The sequence below is a fragment of the Bos indicus x Bos taurus genome, chromosome 4 (genome assembly GCF_003369695.1).
Source record: "Bos indicus x Bos taurus breed Angus x Brahman F1 hybrid chromosome 4, Bos_hybrid_MaternalHap_v2.0, whole genome shotgun sequence".
NCBI lineage: Eukaryota > Metazoa > Chordata > Mammalia > Artiodactyla > Bovidae > Bos > Bos indicus x Bos taurus.
The window spans coordinates 87881116-87900242 of record NC_040079.1 but is presented as its reverse complement, the minus strand read 5'-3'; the positions used below and the strand labels follow the sequence as shown (position 1 = coordinate 87900242).

Genomic DNA, 19127 nt, shown 5'->3' with positions numbered 1-19127 from the left:
CCAGTCTGTTCCATGTCCAGTTCTAACTGTTGCTTCCTGACCTGCATACAGATTTCTCAAGAGGCAGGTCAGGTGGTCTGGTAGTCCCATCTCTTTCAGAATGTTCCATAGTTTGTTGTGATCCACACAGTCAAAGGCTTTGGCATAGTCAACAAAGCAGAAGTAGATGTTTTTCTGGAACACTCTTGCTTTTTCGACGATCCAACGGATGTTGGCAATTGATCTCTGGTTCCTCTGCCTTTTCTAAATCCAGCTTGAACATCTGGAATTCACGTACTGTTGAAGCCTGGCTTGGAGGATCTTGAGCATTACTTTGCTAGCCTGTGAGATGAGTGCAATGGTGTGGTAGTTAGAGCATTCTTTGGCCTTGCCTTTCTTTGGGATTGGAATGAAAACTGACCTTTTCCAGTCCTGTGGCCACTGCTGAGTTTTCCAAATTTGCTGGCATATTGAGCGCAGCACTTTCACGGCATCAATTTTTAGGATTTGAAATAGCTCAACTGGAATTCCATCACCTCCACTTTGTTCACAGTGATGCTTCCTAAGGCCCACTTGACTTTGCATTCCAGGATGTCTGGCTGTAGGTGAGTGATCACAGCATCGTGATTATTTGAGTCATGAAGATCTTTTTAATATAGTTCTTCTGTGTATTCTTGCCACCTCTTCTTAATATCTTCTGCTTCTGTTCAGTTCAGTCACTCAGTCGTGTCTGACTCTTTGCGACCCCATGAATCGCAGCACGCCAAGCCTCCCTGTCCATCACCAACTCCCGGAGTTCACTCAGACTCACGTCCATTGAGTCAGTGATGCCATCCAGCCATCGCATCCTCTGTTGTCCCCTTCTCCTTCTGCCCCCAATCCCTCCCAGCATCAGAGTCTTTTCCAATGAGTCAACTCTTGGCATGAGGTGGCCAAAGTACTGGAGTTTCAGCTTTAGCATCATTCCTTCCAAAGAAATCCCAGGGCTGATCTCCTTCAGAATGGACTGGTTGGATCTCCTTGCAGTCCAAGGCACTCTCAAGAGTCTTCTCCAACACCACAGTTCAAAAGCATCACTTCTTTGGCACTCAGCTTTCTTCACGTCCCACTCTCACATCCATACATGACCACGTACAATTTCTGTCCTTTATTGTGCCCATCTTTGCATGAAATATTCCTTTGGTATCTCTAATTTTCTTGAAGAGATCTCTAGTCTTTCCCATTCTATTGTTTTTTTTATTTCTTTGCATTGATCACTGAGGAAGGCTTTCTTATCTCTCCTTTCTGTTCTTGATATAATTTGGCCTGGAGTACAAAATGAAGCAGGACAAAGGCTAAAAGAGTTTGCAAGCACCCTCTTCCAGCAACATAAGAGAAGACTCTACACATGGACATCACCAGATGGTCAATACCCAAAGCAGATTGATTATATTCTTTGCAGCCAAAGATGAAGAAGCTCTATACAGTCAGCAAAAACAAAACTGGGAGCTGACTGTGGCTCACATCATGAGGTCCTTATTGCCAAATTCAGACTTAAATTGAAGAAAGTAGGGAAAACCACTAGACCATTCAGGTATGACCTAAATCAAATCCCTTATGATTATACAGTGGAAGTGAGAAATAGACTCAAGGGATTAGATCTGATAGATGGAGTGCCTGAAGAACTATGGATGGACACTGTACAGGAGGGGATTAAGACCATCCCCAAGAAAAGAAATGCAAAAAGGCAAAATGTTTGTCTGAGGAGGCCTTACAAATAGCTGTGAAAAGAAAAGAAGTGAAAGGCAAAGGAGAAAAGGATAGACCCATTTGGATGCAGAGTTCCAAAGAATATAATCATTACAGAGCTTAAGGAAAAACATACCATTGAGCAAGGTGAGTTGTTTTGTTGTGTAATCATTAGTTCTGGGCTTGAATAAAGTTGGTCTTAGGTAAAATAGATTGTTGCCATAACAACTCAGATCTGAAGAAAAAAACCATCTTATGTGATAACGTGAAGGAATGTAGAAAAAGGAAAACATTTGTGTAAGGAGGGCCCCAGACTCCTTATCAATGCACCTCAGAATTAACTCTCTCAGTACAAAATAGATAATGACAGCAGTGGTGGTCTGAAAAGAAGAGATCCCTCTGGGATGGATTTGTCCAGCAAGCTTCATGGAACTTTGAGGGGAACTTACTGATAGAGTTTAGATAGATAGAAACAGAAAGAAAAGAATATATTTAATCCTAAGTATGAATATATCTTAATTGTTAAATTTTTTCATAAAAAGCAAAAGCATACAAAATATTAACTGAATGGATTCTAACTTTTTCCTTTAAAAAAGGAATTTAGATATAGGTGTACTTTTCATGAAACTATGTCTAGGAATGCTGTGGCATCTGGCATAAACCTTTCTCCCCTAGTTTTGCTTGATTTTCTCTCAAAATGATACAAAATAAAGTTCTCAAATCTTTATTTTTAAAAAGTTTTTTTCATACTGCATTTTGCATATCTTATTAAAATTTACATGTGTAGTGTTTCTGTTATTTGAGGATTCATGTGTTTTCAGAATGCAGATTATATAAAATCAAACTTTTCTTTTAAGGAAAATATCAGGCTGATATTTTTGCCTTAAGGCATTTGAAGAAAAATACTACATCCTATCAACTCAGGAAGCTTTTCACTTCCTGTAGCAGTGTCCTACAGCTGAAAAATCACAACATGTAATGAAGTGCTCTGTCGTCAACTCCAGACTTCAGTGTGGTAGGAATTCAGAAAAAGGTAATCAGAGAAGCTTGCAAAAAAAGTCTTGATCCTGAAAAAAGTCTAGAATGTGATGTATCACAGCAGAGGCAAGAAAGGTTGACTGGGACCAGGAAAGATAGGACTTTATACTTGGGTGTATCTCTATAGTATGTGGGGATGCATGCATAGGCGATTTTTCAAAACTTAAATCCTTCTGCTTGTGTTTTTTCCAGTTTTCTCATTTTCATATCTTCTCAGCATCTAAGCATAGAACCTTGCCTAGTTCAGTTCACTCAGTTGTGTCCAACTCTTTACAACCCCATGGACTGCAGCACGCCAGGCTTCCCTGTCCATCACCAATTCCCGGAGCTTACTCAAACTCATGTCCATTGAGTCAATGATGCCATCCAACCATCTCATCCTCCGTCATCCCCTTCTCCTCCTGCCTTCAATCTTTCCCAGCATCAGGGTCTTTTCCAATGAGTCAGTTCTTGCCATCAGGTGGCCAAAGTTTTGGAGTTTCAGCTTCAGCATCAGTCCTTCCCATGAATATTTAGGAGTGATCTCCTTTAGAATGGACTGGTTGGATCTCCTTGCAGTCCAAGGGACTCTCAAGAGTCTTCTCCAACACCACAGTTCAAAGGCATCAAATCTTCGGCGCTCAGCTTTCTTTATAGTCCAACTCTCACATCCATACATGACTGCTGGAAAACCATAGCTTTGACTAGATACATCTTTGTCATCAAATTAATGTCTCTGCTTTTGAATATGCTAAGTTGGTCATAACTTTCCTTCCAAGGAGCAAGCGTCTTTTAATTTCATGGCTGCAGTCACCATCTGCAGTGATTTTGCTGCCCCCAAAAATAAAGTCTGTCACTGTTTCCATTATTTCCCCATCTGTTTGCCATTAAGTGATGGGACCAGATGCCATGATTTTAGTGTTTTGAATGTTGAGTTTAAGCCAACTTTGCCTAGAATGGATAATAAAACTTAACTGAATTAAGTTATATTTTTAGGGTAACAATTTCCTGCTCACACATATACAGTGTGACTCTAGTGCTAGTCATCCATCTGTTGCTAACATGAAAGCTCCATGTGCTTTTACCTTGCCCACAGTCCATGTGTGCAGAGAGCCATAAGTAATTCTTCCTCCACCTACAGGATTGGGAGTGGTCCCGTCAGTGCAATAAGACCTGGCACTCATATCCACTAAGCTGACAGGCCTGACTTCCCATCTGTTGTTTTCCCCTCTCTGCTTGCTTCTTCAACTACGCACATCTCCTAGACAGTATATAACTTATATAGTATAAGTTATTAAAGGGCAGATGTTAAATCACATTCTCTACTTTGGATGAAGCGTAGATTGAAGGAATTGGGCATATTTCCAAGGGAGGTTGGCCCATATACACCCAGGAAAAAATACCATAAACTCCCCTGCATACAATCTAAGCCAGATGATACAGGTGCATTTAACACCTGACAGATACATATAACGAGCCAAAGTATAAAACATTACTGTTTATGTGAAATGAAGTCTTATTTTTCATTGTAGGTAGAAATTCTTGCAAAGAAAGATCATTTCACTTATCTGCCTAGAAGATGAACTATTAGGCAGAATATTATATATGGCTAATATTTATCAAGCATAGTGTTTAACATGTATAGTGGAAGAGTTAGAAAAGATTTAAGAACTTTGAAGACTTCTAGAGAAATCAGAGCCCAAATTGCAAGTAGATAGAAGCATGTGCCTATTCCTGTGCCTCACACACACCCTGCATACACACTAGCTAATCAGTTCCCTTGGACTTAAGAGTTCTGAGAGAGCAATTTATTTTAATTCTTGAGTATGAAGCATAACCTAGCCCTGTATGACTTAATGATCATCCATTCCCTACTCAGGTCCTTGAGTAGTACTGGAAGGTTAGAACTATTGTTACCAAGCTCTTTCAAATTACTTCACTCTTCTGAACCCCATGTCGTAGTATCTATGTAGTTCATTGAGCTAAAAGAAGTAGCATTTTTGTTTTCTTAGTTCGAGCATCTACATGGGTAGCTCTTTTTATTTTGAAGAGTACCAGATGTTAGACACCATTTCAAAGAATGTCTGACCAACTTTCTCATCCTGAAATTAAGGAAGAGCTTCGAAACATGTTCTTAAAGATATCTTTGGAATCGTTTGCATATTATTTTCTAATATCAAATAAATTGGGTATAAGAGTGGCAAGACTTGAGGTTCACTAAATATAACATCATTAATAAAATTGTATTTCTCTGCTATTCAACCTGGTCAGGTAGGAATTATGAGTAATTTGCATAATATGTAAGAGATTAACTTTGTTTGCTTTTGAGATATTGCTCCCTGTAGAATATTCTATTGCTTACTTTTTTTCATTCTGTACTATATAGTTTCCCTAAGGAAACAAATTTCTAAAATATTCTTCCTCAGTTTTTCAAATCCATTGAATAAAACTGACATTTCAGGATGACGTTTATCCTACAGTTTTGTGTGCCTACCAATAAACATACCACTGAGTAGCCCATGGGGACTCAGTAGACCCTACTTTGAGAATAAAAAAGGGATTAAGGCTTTGTTTCTCTAGTCACCTAAGAAGCAGAATGTTTATCATTACTGGGAGTCAAGATACTCTACATCAGGTGCTCTTTTTCCTGAAGAGATCATTTCTTATGTCCTATGATGCTTTGATGAGCTAGCATAATAGCTATCAGTCAGATTTTCCCAAAAGGAACTCAGCATTAATCAATCACACACAGTGCTTTGCTTGATAAGATTGGGAATTGTCTGGATTTCAGTCTGACCCTGATTATTTTCAGCCATTTTCAGAATGCAGCCAGAACACTGTAGCTTCCTTGCTTTAAAAGGGGGAGGATCCAACAAGCTGTAACTTTGGAAGCATTCCCCCACATATTTTCATAGAAGACAGGCACGGGCTTCAAACAAAAAGTGGTGGTGCTGTGAGCAGCCTTTTTTGTGAAGTGCTGATAGGCGCTCATTTCTTCTCATTGAGAAGGAAAAGTTTGAGCTTCCAGATTACTCAGATTATCCAAGTATATCACAAATATCACAGCTTTAAGAGTCTGGCTGACTATACTGACTCAACTGAATATTTACAAAAAATATCTCTCAGAAGTCTACAAAATGCCTTCTGTCTTTAGACATCAGTAAGCTAATGGCAGTTAAGCTTCAAATTATCCACTCTTTACATCACTATACATCTGGCAAAGAAGGGATGCACATATTTCTTTTTTTTTAAGTCTTTAACAAAACTACTTATTTTAGAATTTTCTTGTGTTATTATCCTCAGTAACAGAAGGAATAGAAGACTGGGTGGTAGCAATGAATGCAAATGTATTATAGTTTATTTTAGAGCCAGAAAAGACCCAAAGCCATCTCTGTCTTCCTCTTGCCTTCTGCCACAATTAACCAACATTCTGAAGAAGAAATCACACAAAATTAGATAATAGTTTCAAGCCCAACATTCTTATATATACTGATAAACTAACATATTCTTATGTTTTGTATGTTCTCAACTGTATCTTTGCTTCCTCCTTTTCAGTTATATTTTTCCGTCATTGAAAGCTTCCTGTCCTTTCCTATTACAGGATTATAGCTGGACAGACATCCGCTGCCCCTTTGAAAAACGAAGAGATGCAGCATGCGTGTTTTGGGACAATGTAGTTTACATTTTGGGTGGCTCCCAGCTTTTCCCTATAAAGCGAATGGACTGTTATAATGTCGTTAAGGATAGCTGGTATTCCAAACTGGGCCCTCCAACACCTCGAGACAGCCTTGCTGCGTGTGCTGCAGAAGGCAAAATTTATACATCCGGAGGTTCCGAAGTTGGTAAGGACTTATTTAGTATTTGTATTTGTGCTTTAAAGCCAAGTGTATATATAGGCTTTTATATCTAAATAAAGAGTTGGTATTATTTGTCCAGATACTTTTTGACATAATTGAAATACATAGCTGTCATATGTTAGAGCACATTTCCTTAAGGTTTACCTTAGTCTATATAAACCGTTAAGAGAACTTCATCTTAAATTATGTTAATTATCCAATTTCTGTCATGATAAAGCTTTCGTTGACGTCATCTGGATTTGAACTTCATTGGTGCCATGTGGATTAGTTATTTTATATGCCTAATCTTGGAGAAGGGAATGGCAACCCGATGCAGTATTCTTGCCTGGAGAATCCCATGGACAGAGGAACCTGGTGGGCTGCGGTGCATAGGATCACAGAGTTGGCCGTGACTGAAGTGACTTAGCATGAATGTACACATGCATACATGTTGTTTGCTTTAAAGATTTCAGAGTTTGGCTTACTTGTAGACCCTTTAAGATCTCTTTATTACAGTCAAGCTTTTAAAATCTATTATCTTTGCTTTTTTTGTATCAGGAAAAGGTAAGACAAAACTTTTTCATTTGCTTCATGCTTTCACTTTTTAATATAATGACTGGTAATGGTATCTTGGGCTTTTTGATCAGAATGGGGTGTGTGTATGGGTATAAAAGCCATTCTCATTGATAATTTGCTAGTGTCTACTAGTGTTCCTTTTCTAAATGAAAAAAATTTCTAAATGAATATTCTACATGCAGACTAGATGCATATTAGCTTTTATATGCTTTCATCTTTTCAAATAATTTCTTTAGCTAAATAATGGGCTTATAAACAAAACTAGGAAGATCAAGTAACTGTAAGATATGGAATTTAAATGTTAGTCTTTTTATTTTCTTTGATGATTTTTATATTAGCCCAAATAATGTTTTAGTTTTGGTCAGCATATTTATTTTGTACTCCCCACCCCCAAATGTTTGTAAAATGAATACAAGAAAGGTTATATTTTCTAAATGTGACTTTAGGAGGTGACCTTTCCCCTCTTTAAAAGCATTCTTCACACAATGTCTAATACAGCATATTTGAAATAACAATAAATCCTAAATATAGTAGGAAGTGTTTTATAGATATACTTTTTGTAGAAAATATAGTAGATAACTTCATTTCTTCATCATTTACTCTACTTAGTTTTTCACTTAAATAGTAACTTTTTTGGTATCTACTATATACTGTGTATTTCCCTTATGTCAACTGACTGAATCTACTAGATTGGAAGTGTTTAAAAAGTTAAAAAGAAGTTATTGTTAGTCATGATATTACTTCTTCCATTTGGTATTCTTTGATCTTTGCTCTTTGTAGGCTTTGGTTTTGATAGAGAATTACAAGGGTGCTGTTGTTTTTAAACATTAGAAAAGTCAAGAAAACTTGGAGATGAGCAATAATTTCATTAAGTTCTAACTTCTTTTTTTCTTGGGAAAGAAAAACACACTTGACCTTTAATAGTATCATTTCTTAAAAAAAAAAAAAAAACTCTTTACTGAGCTCCTGTAATGTACAGAAGTTGTAAAACAGGATGAGTGTGTTTTACCATTAAAATGTATAATCAAAGAGCACCAGAAACATACAACAATGCTATGAGTGTATACTTAAAAAAGGACTGGCATGATTTCAGAGCCTACTTATACAACAATATTCTCTACACAGCTGATAACAGTGAGGGAGAAGTTTTGTTAATGATGCAGTGACTATTCTAGAACATTACATGACAATCCTTAGGATACTCTCAAATAGTAGTTTTATAATTTAAGGTATGGATTTGCCATCTGTAAATAGCTGTTTTTCTCCTTTATAGAAACATTTGAGGTTGAGTTAATTCCTATCATGCATAACTGGGCTGGAAGACATACATTACGTTTCTTACTTAATTTGAAAATCTTTTGAAATCAAACCAGTTTCTTTTCTCAAAGTTTAATTACCAATTAACCAATTATCAATTACCAAGGATCTCCAACAGATCCTTTTTTAAATATTTTCCAAGGTCTATACAAACAAGGATAGCTTTTTCTTAAACTATTTTTCTGTTTGGCTGCTGTTGTTGCTTGAGAATAGAAGACTCTACAACCCTCAAATCTTTCCTGTAGGAATTAATGATTCATCCTCAGTCAGCTCACTCCAAGCTCCCTCCACCACCACGCCCTCCCCCCCACACACATACACACTAAGCTAAGCTAATCAAGACGGGGTCCTTTTCTTTTACAGGAAACTCAGCTCTGTATTTATTTGAGTGCTACGATACGAGAACTGAGAGCTGGCACACGAAGCCCAGCATGCTGACTCAGCGCTGCAGCCATGGGATGGTGGAAGCCAATGGCCTGATCTATGTTTGTGGTGGAAGTTTAGGGAACAACGTTTCTGGGCGCGTCTTGAATTCGTGTGAAGTCTATGATCCTGCCACAGAAACGTATGTATCATCAATTTAAAAATCTTACTTCACTATTAACTGTATTCTTTAAGCTCCAAGGAAGAAAATCTTAAAAGGCAGAAGGAACCCAACAGAGGGATTTTGTTCTTATATTAAGAGTGTATTAATACATACACTTTAGAATGTGCTAGGTTCAGGGGCATGTGTATAGGCTGGACCCTTCCTCTACACCTTAAGAAATGGCTTGACCTTGTATCTTGTGGGAGCCCCTCTCTTTCTTTCCTGCTTGTGCAATAAATAAATGCCTGAGGATGAGCAAATATGACTGATTCATCAGATTCAAAATGCCTTTTTTTTTTTAGATATCAGGAAGTGTAGAGAGGGGAAAACAATGTATAATCAGTGGTAAATTTGCCTTTAATTATAAATATTATATACTGGTTCATAGCTTTAATGAATGATAGTCCTAAGTATAATGTCTTTTTTTTTTTTTTTTTGTAATTTGCTTACTAAGGTATGTTTGGATTCACATTTATTAAATAAAATTATTCTTCATCAACTGGGAAGTAAACTCCTTTTTAAAAAGCAAAATATAAAGAAATAAATGGTTAGCCAGTTTTTCTGATCTTGTTAATGACGGAACCCATCCAGTACAGCCAAAGGAAATGCGCTAGTTATTGAATAGTGGGAGTGGTGGTAAGTATAGTGTAATTGACTAATGAGAAAATGAACACAGGTGATGATACTCCAGTCAGACCTTCTATTAATAATCAGAAACATACATAGACCTTTAATAAGCAAATTCACTTGTTCATTTGAAAGGATTGTTCTTCCTTTACCAGAAAAAGTTATTGGGTAAATATGTTCAACTTAAATGTTATGCTAAAGAACTGCACCAAAACTCTTGTGCTCAAGGTTTGTATTTAGAAAATACTGCTGGGCTACAGAACATACAAGTCTTCTGCTCTAGCTATTGCTTTTTTTAAGTTAAGAGTAAGCATTTAATTATAAAATATGATTGTCATTTGCAGCTGTTTGTTTGTGCTTCCCTTCTACTTTTGAAGGATTTAAGGAAGCAAAACCATCAACTCTTTTCCCAGACAGAAGTGCAGCTGCAGTTGTTCTTTTCTCATTTCTTGCTCTACTAGTCTCCCATGTTAGGAACAGTATTGAAAGAAGCTTATCTTGAAACTGGGGGCTTCCTTAGTAGTTCAGACAGTAAAGAATCTGCCTGCAATGTTAGAGACCCGGGTTCGATCCCTGGGTTGGGAAGATCCCCTGGAGAAGGGAATGGCAACCCACTCCAGTGCCTGGGAAACCCCATGGACAGAGGAGCCTGGATGGCTACAGTCCAAGGGGTCACAAAGAATCGGACACGACTGAGCAACTAGCACTTCTATCTTAAAACTTATCTTTTGCTAAAGTGTTGAGACTAGGAAATCTCTTGAGATTATCAAACTTAATACTTCTCAATGTTTTTAAAAAATGTACCTTTGTTCTGGCCAGGGCTCACTGAGGATACCCCTTATCCTAATCCTATCGTCCATCCAGCCAGTTAGCTATCCAGCCCCTCTTGTCCTAAACAGTAGGAGCAGGGTGTATACAGATGGTCCTCTCTCCTGTATCAGTCTCTACTTTGCCTCCCATAAATTCTATACTCAGAAAGCATACAGGTTGGAAAACTGTAATCTCATTCACTCTGCTGCCTAATTATTTCGTTTCTTAGAAAGGTCTTAAAAGTAAAACCCATACCATATAAACTCCAGGCTTCTAAATTTTGAGATCTGTATTTAGGCAGTATCAGTGTAAATCAATATATTCTTGTTCATAGTAGTGGGGGAAAAGTATAAAGGAATCTACAACATTAATATTTTTTTAAAAAACTAGGTGAAATAATCAGTTTGGGGAATATTTTTAAATTTACACAACTTATATATTAAGCTTGTGTATTAAATTTGAATTCTGTATATTTTCTATTATATTTAAATTCCCTAAATTTTCCTAAGTGAAAAGCTAGTGTAAATTCTCTTGTATCATAAAGAAGAAAGGGGTATGTGTATTGAATTTTTCCCAGATACTGTTTTATGCGCTTTGACAGCTCACTGAGTGCAGAGCCTGTCAGAGGTTGAGTACAGGCTCTCCCACTTCTGAGTTGTACACTGACCTTTTCCCCTGGGGGGCCTGTGTGTTTATCCTGAAAAAATGGGAGGTCTTTAACCAAATGCTCGGAAAATGAGAGTAGTGACTGTCAGAACTATTTTTAAAATAAACCAGAAGTATGTAAATATAAGGCTACAAGAGTTGTTGATATTTCAGAGTTCTTCATTATGCTCTAAAAAGAAGAGTTACAAATACCATATTAGAGAGTTATACTTATGCCAGATTCCACCCCCCCCCCTTTTTTTGTGGTTGTCTGGAGCCTTTTGATTTATATCACCTGTTAAGAGCACCACCTGCACAATCCCAGGTGTCAGTTATGTGTCTGGGAGTTTAGGCCAAGAGATTGAATCTCATAGAAAAAGTAACAAAATGGTGTGTGTAAAGCTACCTGAGAATTATTCTCTGACATGTGTCCACATTATATTCTCAATCTCATTCTTTATAGTAGAGCCTGTGAACACAGCAGTGTGCTAATAAGTTATTAAATGTGACAGAATGATAGTAGTACTTTAGTTACTGCTGCTGCTAAGTCGCTTCAGGCGTGTCCGACTCTGTGCGACCCCATAGACGGCATCCCACCAGGCCCCGCCGTCCCTGGGATTCTCCAGGCAAGAACACTGGAGTGGGTTGCCATTTCCTCCTCCAATGCATGAAAGTGAAAGTGAAGTTGCTCAGTCTTGTCCGACTCTTAGTGACCCCACGGACTGCAGCCTACCAGGCTCCTCCGTCCATGGGATTTTCTAGGCAAGAGTACTGGAGTGGGGTGCCATTGTCTTCTCTGACTTCAGTTACTAGAGCTGCCTAAAAGTTCTAAGTGTTTATTTAAAGATGGATGTGTGAATCCATAGGCTAATTTGCTGATTGCTAGAGGCCCATGATAAATTGTTTTACTTATGTAAATATTAATTAAAACCACATATGACAGTATTAATGCCTTATATTTCCTTTCACATCTTCCCTTTCTTGTTTGTTACTGTTTTACAAGTTATTGTGAACTATAGGAAGTGGATTTCTTCCAAAAACATGACAGAAGTCTCCAGATAGCCTCTACTTCCCATATTTTATTGGAGTTGAAAGAAGAAAATCTCTTTTTACCCCACCTGTAAATCACTCAAAACCAGTTAACTTTTGTTTTCTAGCTTTTCAGATGTGCATATTTGTGTGTGTATACACATATGTGAGCTGTAACTGAGCACTTACTTGGGATAACAGACCTTTCCTGTAAATTCATATAAGTCCTTTTACTTCTTGTAAACAAGTATACTAAACACTTTCCTTAATTTTTTTCAGGTGGACTGAGCTGTGTCCCATGATTGAAGCCAGAAAGAATCATGGGCTGGTATTTGTAAAAGACAAGATATTTGCTGTGGGTGGTCAGAATGGCTTAGGTATGTGATGTTAATTCACTGTTCAACATTATCAGTGAATTTGCTGCTGTTTCCTTATCCTAAATTATAAAAATGTTTCTTGAGATTTTGATACAAGCATTAATTACATACATCATTACATTTATTTTTATAGTTTCTGGGCACTAACATTTTATGCAACGTCATAATACATTAACATTCCTGTCCATGAATGTAGGTAGTAGCCAGCAGTCATTGTGACAGTCTCAGATGGCTTTTGTCTATTTCCAAATACCGTCTGGAGAATGGCATCACACTAGCTTAAGAACTGTTGAGTGACAGAAATATTTGAACTTTAATACAACGTTTAAAACTTTTAATTTAACTTTTAGGTCTTGTATCCAGGCTCTGAACAGCGCTGTTTCCTAAACATTTTTAAACACTTCATGAACATATCAGTATTACTCTTCTAATTGATTAAATTTGATATTTTAATTTTTATAAATAATGTTGTACTAAAGAATCTTAAGTTATTGCTTTAAAAAAATAATTGTATTTATCTGTTTCTGGCTGTGCTTGGTCTTCACTGATGTGCCGCCTTTTCTCTAGTTGTGGCGAGTGGGAGCCAGTTTCTAGTTATGGTGTGTAGGCTTCTCTTGTTGCGGAGCACAGGCTCTAGATCATGTGGGCTTCAGTAACTGTAGCTCCTGAGCTCTAGAGCTCTGGCTCGTAGTTGTGGCACACAGGCTTACTCCTGGATCAAGGATCAAATCCATGTCTCCTGCATTGACAGACAGCTTCTTTACCATTGAGTCACCAAGGAAGTCCAAGAAATTGCTTTTAATAATGTAGAATTTGGACTGAATCTACAGATAGATTCCACAAAGCCTATTTTAGTCAGTACCTTCAATCTTTAAGAATAACAAAGAAATAACTTCTTTTCCTTCTTCTCTTTCCATTGATATTTTTCATAAACTGCTGACAGATAAATGGTAGAAGGAAAAAGAACATTTGAATAACTGTAATCAAACTTAATCAGAAAGAAACTTCATTGAGTGGTTTCCTTTTTAATTTTTCCACAGCAGATAGCACATTTTTAGTTTTATAGAATAAATTTTAAGTATTTATGGTCTAAAATGATAAATAAAAAATTAAGTTAAATTCCTATTGTGTTAAAATCAGAATAAGAATTTAGGTAGTAGATATGTAAGGATTCATTATAAAATTGTTACAACTTTTCTGTATGTTTGAACTTTTTCATAAAAAATGTTTGGAAAAATATGAAGAATTATTACTTTAAGAGATTGTAGAATTTTTCACATAGTCGTTCATGTTTTATTCTTTTGAAGGTGGTCTGGACAATGTGGAATATTATGATATTAAGTTAAACGAATGGAAGATGGTCTCACCAATGCCATGGAAGGGAGTAACAGTGAAGTGTGCAGCAGTCGGCTCTATAGTTTATGTCTTGGCTGGTTTTCAAGGTGTGGGTCGACTAGGAAACATCCTTGAATATAATACTGAAACAGACAAATGGGTTGCCAACTCCAAAGTCCGAGCTTTTCCAGTAACAAGTTGTTTAATTTGTGTTGTTGATACTTGCGGAGCAAATGAAGAAACCCTTGAAACATGAGAAACTGAACCTCAAGATTCATTGGAGACTCAAAAATATGGCCACCCGTGCTTTGTTCCAAGAGTGCAGTCACAAAGTTTTAGTTTGGTGTTTTGTTTTTTTTTTTTTTCAAGGAGTTTTCAAGTAAAGTAAGATTCATGTAAAATAGATTTTCTTTTATATGGATTTCCTTCCTAATTGAAAGACTGTATTTCCACTGGCCATGTAACCAAGAACAAATCTAGCAAACTTGTAAAATGATAAGCACTTGGTGAAAACATGAATTCTTAAATGAATTTCACATTTGTAAGTATGATTATAGCAGAATGGGGGACTGACTCATGATTGAAGCAGTCTCATGTTAGCTCTAGATTCTATTTTCATACATCATAGAAGTGCTATGTAGTTATGTCTGTTTCTCTTCAGTCAAAAACTAAGAAATAGTATGAATTGTAAGTCAAAGATAGTTCTGATGGAGCAGCTTAGTCTCATGTAATTTTGCTTGTCTTCATTTGTTCCATTTAGTGCCAAATGTATTCCATTTTAAAAGCAAGCCAGAGTGAGTCAAACCATACACTTATATCTCATAAAAACATTTTGGGAGTTAAAATGTAATCAACTCCTCATGAACTATATTCAGTACAATTAAATAATTCCATCTTTTTAACACAAAACGTCAAGCTTAGCACCCATCATTAATTTACTTCACTTTTTTAACCCAGGGATTAAAAAAGGATTATACCTCTTCAGTGCTCACTCTGTTAATATTACCTAGCAAAAGAAAGCTACTTATAGCAAATTCTAGGTCACTAGAATATCACTGATAGTGATACACTGTCAATGTTGAATTTTAACTTCTTATAGATTAAAAAGGTACATAATTTCTTTTCCTTAGCATAACATATCAGCAAATTTGACCCAGTTGTCTCTAAAAGCTTTGTAATTGAGTTACATATTTGTCATATTACTTATATGTGCTCAGTAAATCTTTTACAAACCCAACTGTTCATTTCTTTCCTAGTAATGTTTTGCCCTTTTACATTATGAAATGTATGGAATGAGCCATGTAAAGCTGTCACCATCAATGTTTTTAAACCTGATAATATTAAATATTTTTAAACTTCAAGCAGACTGCTAAGTTCATTCTTCACTTACATGTGTTAGGTAGTTTTTAACTTGTGAAGCAATGTTTCTTTTTAAATTTTTATTCTTTATATGAGGGTTATAATCTTAAGACCTAAAAATGTTTAAATGAAAAGGGAATTATAAAAGATAAAGGTAGATATATTTCCATTTATGTAAGGTTTTATGTACATTACAGTTCTATTAATTTATGAGTCATACAATTCACTTGTTTAAAGTGTACCACTCATTGATCTTAAATATGTACAGAGTTATGCAACCATCACCCTAATTAGGGAACACGTTCTTCACCATAAAAAGAAACGCTATACTTATTAGCAGTTACTCCCCATTTTCCCTGTATTACTTCCTAATGGCTCCTATAACAAGTTACCGTAAACTTCATTGCTTAAACAACAGAAATTTACTCTTTCACAGTTTGGGAGGCCAGAAATCCTAAATCAAGATATTGAAAGGGTTGATTCCTTCTGGAGTTTCTGAGGGAAAAACTTCTCTTGCCTCTCCTGTATTTTCTGGTGGCTGCTGGCAAGCCAGGTATTTGTTGACTTTTAACTGCATCACTCCAGTCATTGCTTCTGTCTTCACATGGCCTTTTCCCTTGTGTGTGTCTGTCTGTCTTCTGGTACTGTTAAAAGTCATTGGATTTAGCTCACCCTCCTCATTGGTGGAGGGCATGGCAACCCACTCCAGTATTCTCTCCTGGAGAATCCCATAGACAGAGGAGCCTGGAGGGCTCACAAAGAGTCGGACATGACTGAAGCAACTTAGCATGCACGCATGCACCTCTTTGTATTTTTTCAATTAATTTATTTTTTAATTGAAGGATAATTGCTTTACAGAATTTTGTTGTTTTCTGTCAAACCTCAACATGAATCACACACCTCTTTATCTTAACCAATGACTGTCTCCAAAATAAGGTCTCATTTTAGAGTTTTAGGGAGACATTACTCAACCCAGTTTTATCTCCCAAAGGACTCCATCCCTAGGTAACCATTAATCTTTCTTTTTCTAGACTTTGTTATTCTGAACAATTTTATGTTGGGTTTTGACCTTTGCTCTCTGTTGGGAAAAATGTGTAATATTTTTGAGGGTAGAATATTGATTTGTCATATCTCAATTTGGTTATATATTATGTAGTTACTTAATATTACTTAAATAATTTCCCATATGGAATATACAACTGTTTAAGGTATTTTAAATAGATTACCCATTTCTTTAGGTTATATCTGCTGACTAGAACACACTGTGATAATGCAGATAGCTTTGATGTAGGTTATAACGACGGAGAAGGCAATGGCACCCCACTCCAGTACTCTTGCCTGGAAAATCCCATGGACGGAGAAGCCTGGTAGGCTGTAGTCCATGGGGTCTCGAAGAGTCAGACACGACTGCATGACTTCACTTTCACTTTTCACTTTCATGCTTTGGAGAAGGAAATGGCAACCCACTCCAGTGTTCTTGCCTGGAGAATCCCAGGGACGGGGGAGCCTGGTGGGCTGCCGTCTATGGGGTCGCACAGAGTCGGACACAACTGAAGTGACTTAGCAGCAGCAGCAGCAGGTTATAATGAAATGTGTGTGTGTTTTTCCTTAGTAATCTTAGTAATTCTAATTATTGTCTGTTTTCTGTCCTGGAAGTAGTCTATGATATTGTTGATATCAGGATAATGAGTATAATATGTTGGTAAGTATATTTTCTATTGCTTTCCTACTCAAAATTCCTATCCTATTTAGTAAACATGTTAATATTGTATTTTTTGCAGTGATACTATTTAGATGACATGACAATTCAGTTTATACTTTTGAAAATCACAGTGTGAACATGAAATTTTAATGTCTTGAAAAAGTTGTTGCTATCAAAAACATTTAGTCATGAAAAGGAGCCACTTTTAAAAACCAACAGTCTGTATTTCTGTTGAAATGTCACTCTTACTAACTAGAAAGCTTTTTTACTTTCCAGAGCTTTAGCCTCTTCTGATAACAAAGCTGTAAAATGGGATTCAAGGTCTGGTTTATTCAGTTCTTGTAGGGGATTTCCCCGTCTTCCAACCACCCACTGAATTTGTTAGCACTATCCATGTTTAATCTCCAAGAGCATTTTTCTTTTTATGATTGTCCTTTTCTACAGCATGTTGGTCTTGTTTCAGGTTGTCCTTAGGACATTTTAGTTTGCTTTTGTGTGTGTGTGTCACTCAGTTGTGTCTCTTTGCACACCCATGGACTACAGCCCGCCAGGCTCCTCTGTCCATGGAATTCTCCAGGCAAGAATACTGGAGTGGGTTGCCATGCCCTCCTCCAGATTCAGGGGATCTTCCCCACCCAGGGATCAAACCCAGGTCTCCTGAATTGCAGGCAAATTCTTTACCATCTGAGCCACCTTAACATTACTTTTGCTATTGGTGTGTTTCTCTTTCTTCTCACTTCTTTTTCAATTGCTTTGATCTTTCCTGTTGGAATCTGTCCTCAAACATCTGGTCCTTGACTGTGCATTTATATTTAAAATGAGATGTTAAAAAATTGTGACCTTTCGTGTACAAGCGTGAGCTGAAGTGTCAGAGAACTTCATCATATGATAAGGAAATGGCTGCCTATTTTTGTTGGAGATTGGTAAAAGATCTCATAGATACTTTTCTGGGATGTCTGATTCTCCAGAAAATAAAACTTCCAAACTCCCACCTTTTGCAAGGGGGAGGGCAAACTAGGAAGAGACTGTCCTCCTGGCTGCAGGATCTCTGAGCTCAGGCAAAGCACCACTCAACAGGCATAGTTTGGTTCCTCTTTGTCAGTATCATAACTTGCCCCTCTATATTTACGTCCTGGACTCTGAAGCCTCTCTCCTTACATTTTGTCAAGAAAAACACCTATCTCCCATCAGGTAGGTGTGAACGGTTCACCCTTTTCCAATGCCTGGTGGTTCTTAATTCTTGAGGCCTCTTAATTTTCAGCCTTCTTTGGGGACACCAGTTGTCCACCTTAAAGGCATATGACTCTTCCTCTAAGAAATTTACTATGTACTCTTATATGTACATTCAGTCTTCATAAATTGTGGTTTGAAATTATGGTTTTCTCCTAGTATAATCAAAGACAAAGTTTTTGCTTGTTTTCCCTCTTATTTTGAGATTTTTCAAGCGGAAAGGGAGGCAGAGGTATTTTTATTGTCACCTTGAAATTAGATGTTTTCTTCCTATGGCCCCACTCTCTTGATTTCCATCTACTCCTCCCCTATCACTAATGAGTTCTACATTCCTCAGTCCTTGACTCTCATCATCTCACACAGCACTTTATCTTCTCCACCCTCACCCTCATTTAAAGCTTCAGCCTAACTGGTATTATTTTAGGTCTTTGATGCCAGCAAAGTCCTTATACATGCTGGCATCTGCATGGATGAGAAGTCATTGGCCACAAAGAGAGAATGGTTACCACAAGGGGACTGCTCAAAATAGATATGTTAAGAATAATGGGAGCCAAGTTTCTCACTGTGAAAGAGGAAAAAAAACAGAAGGGAAATAAAATTAATTCTGTGATCTTGGATTGAAATTGGAGGTTATCAAAGTGTGAAGTCATACATATAGAAACCGAAATGTGCGTTGATGTAAATGTGTCTGTCTATATTATATGTTCTCTAGCAATGCCCATGAAAGGATTTGGGAACAAAGATATCACAAAAGCAATGAACAAACTTAAGAGCTCAGATCTTGGCTTCTAAGTACCACCAAAACAGACCCAGATCTCCTTGGAGAGCAGGGGAAGTGTCAGATGACCCTGGAGCATCTTTTAGGCCAGGAAGTGAAGTGCTCAAAGAAGCATGAGATGTTTCAATTGGGAATGATTTGCACATGAAAATAAATGATAGTAACAAAGAATAACCCAGTGAATAAAATTGGAAAC

At 37.1% G+C, this 19127-nt stretch overlaps 2 protein-coding genes across 5 annotated transcripts in view; one reads left to right on the top strand and one right to left on the bottom strand.

Moving 5' to 3' along the window:
- KLHL7 (kelch like family member 7) overlaps positions 1 to 15223 on the top strand; it is a 55748-nt gene extending 40525 nt beyond the window's left edge. For all 4 annotated transcript variants that reach the window (XM_027539932.1, XM_027539933.1, XM_027539934.1 and 1 more), the window contains 4 exons: positions 6326 to 6566; positions 8817 to 9018; positions 12430 to 12527; positions 13835 to 15223. In XM_027539932.1, coding sequence (XP_027395733.1) covers positions 6326 to 6566; positions 8817 to 9018; positions 12430 to 12527; positions 13835 to 14118 — 825 coding nt within the window. In that variant the 3' untranslated portion in view covers positions 14119 to 15223. The remainder of the gene's footprint in view (positions 1 to 6325; positions 6567 to 8816; positions 9019 to 12429; positions 12528 to 13834) is intronic.
- FAM126A (family with sequence similarity 126 member A) overlaps positions 1 to 19127 on the bottom strand; it is a 215339-nt gene that overhangs the window by 194464 nt on the left and 1748 nt on the right. The window lies entirely within an intron of this gene.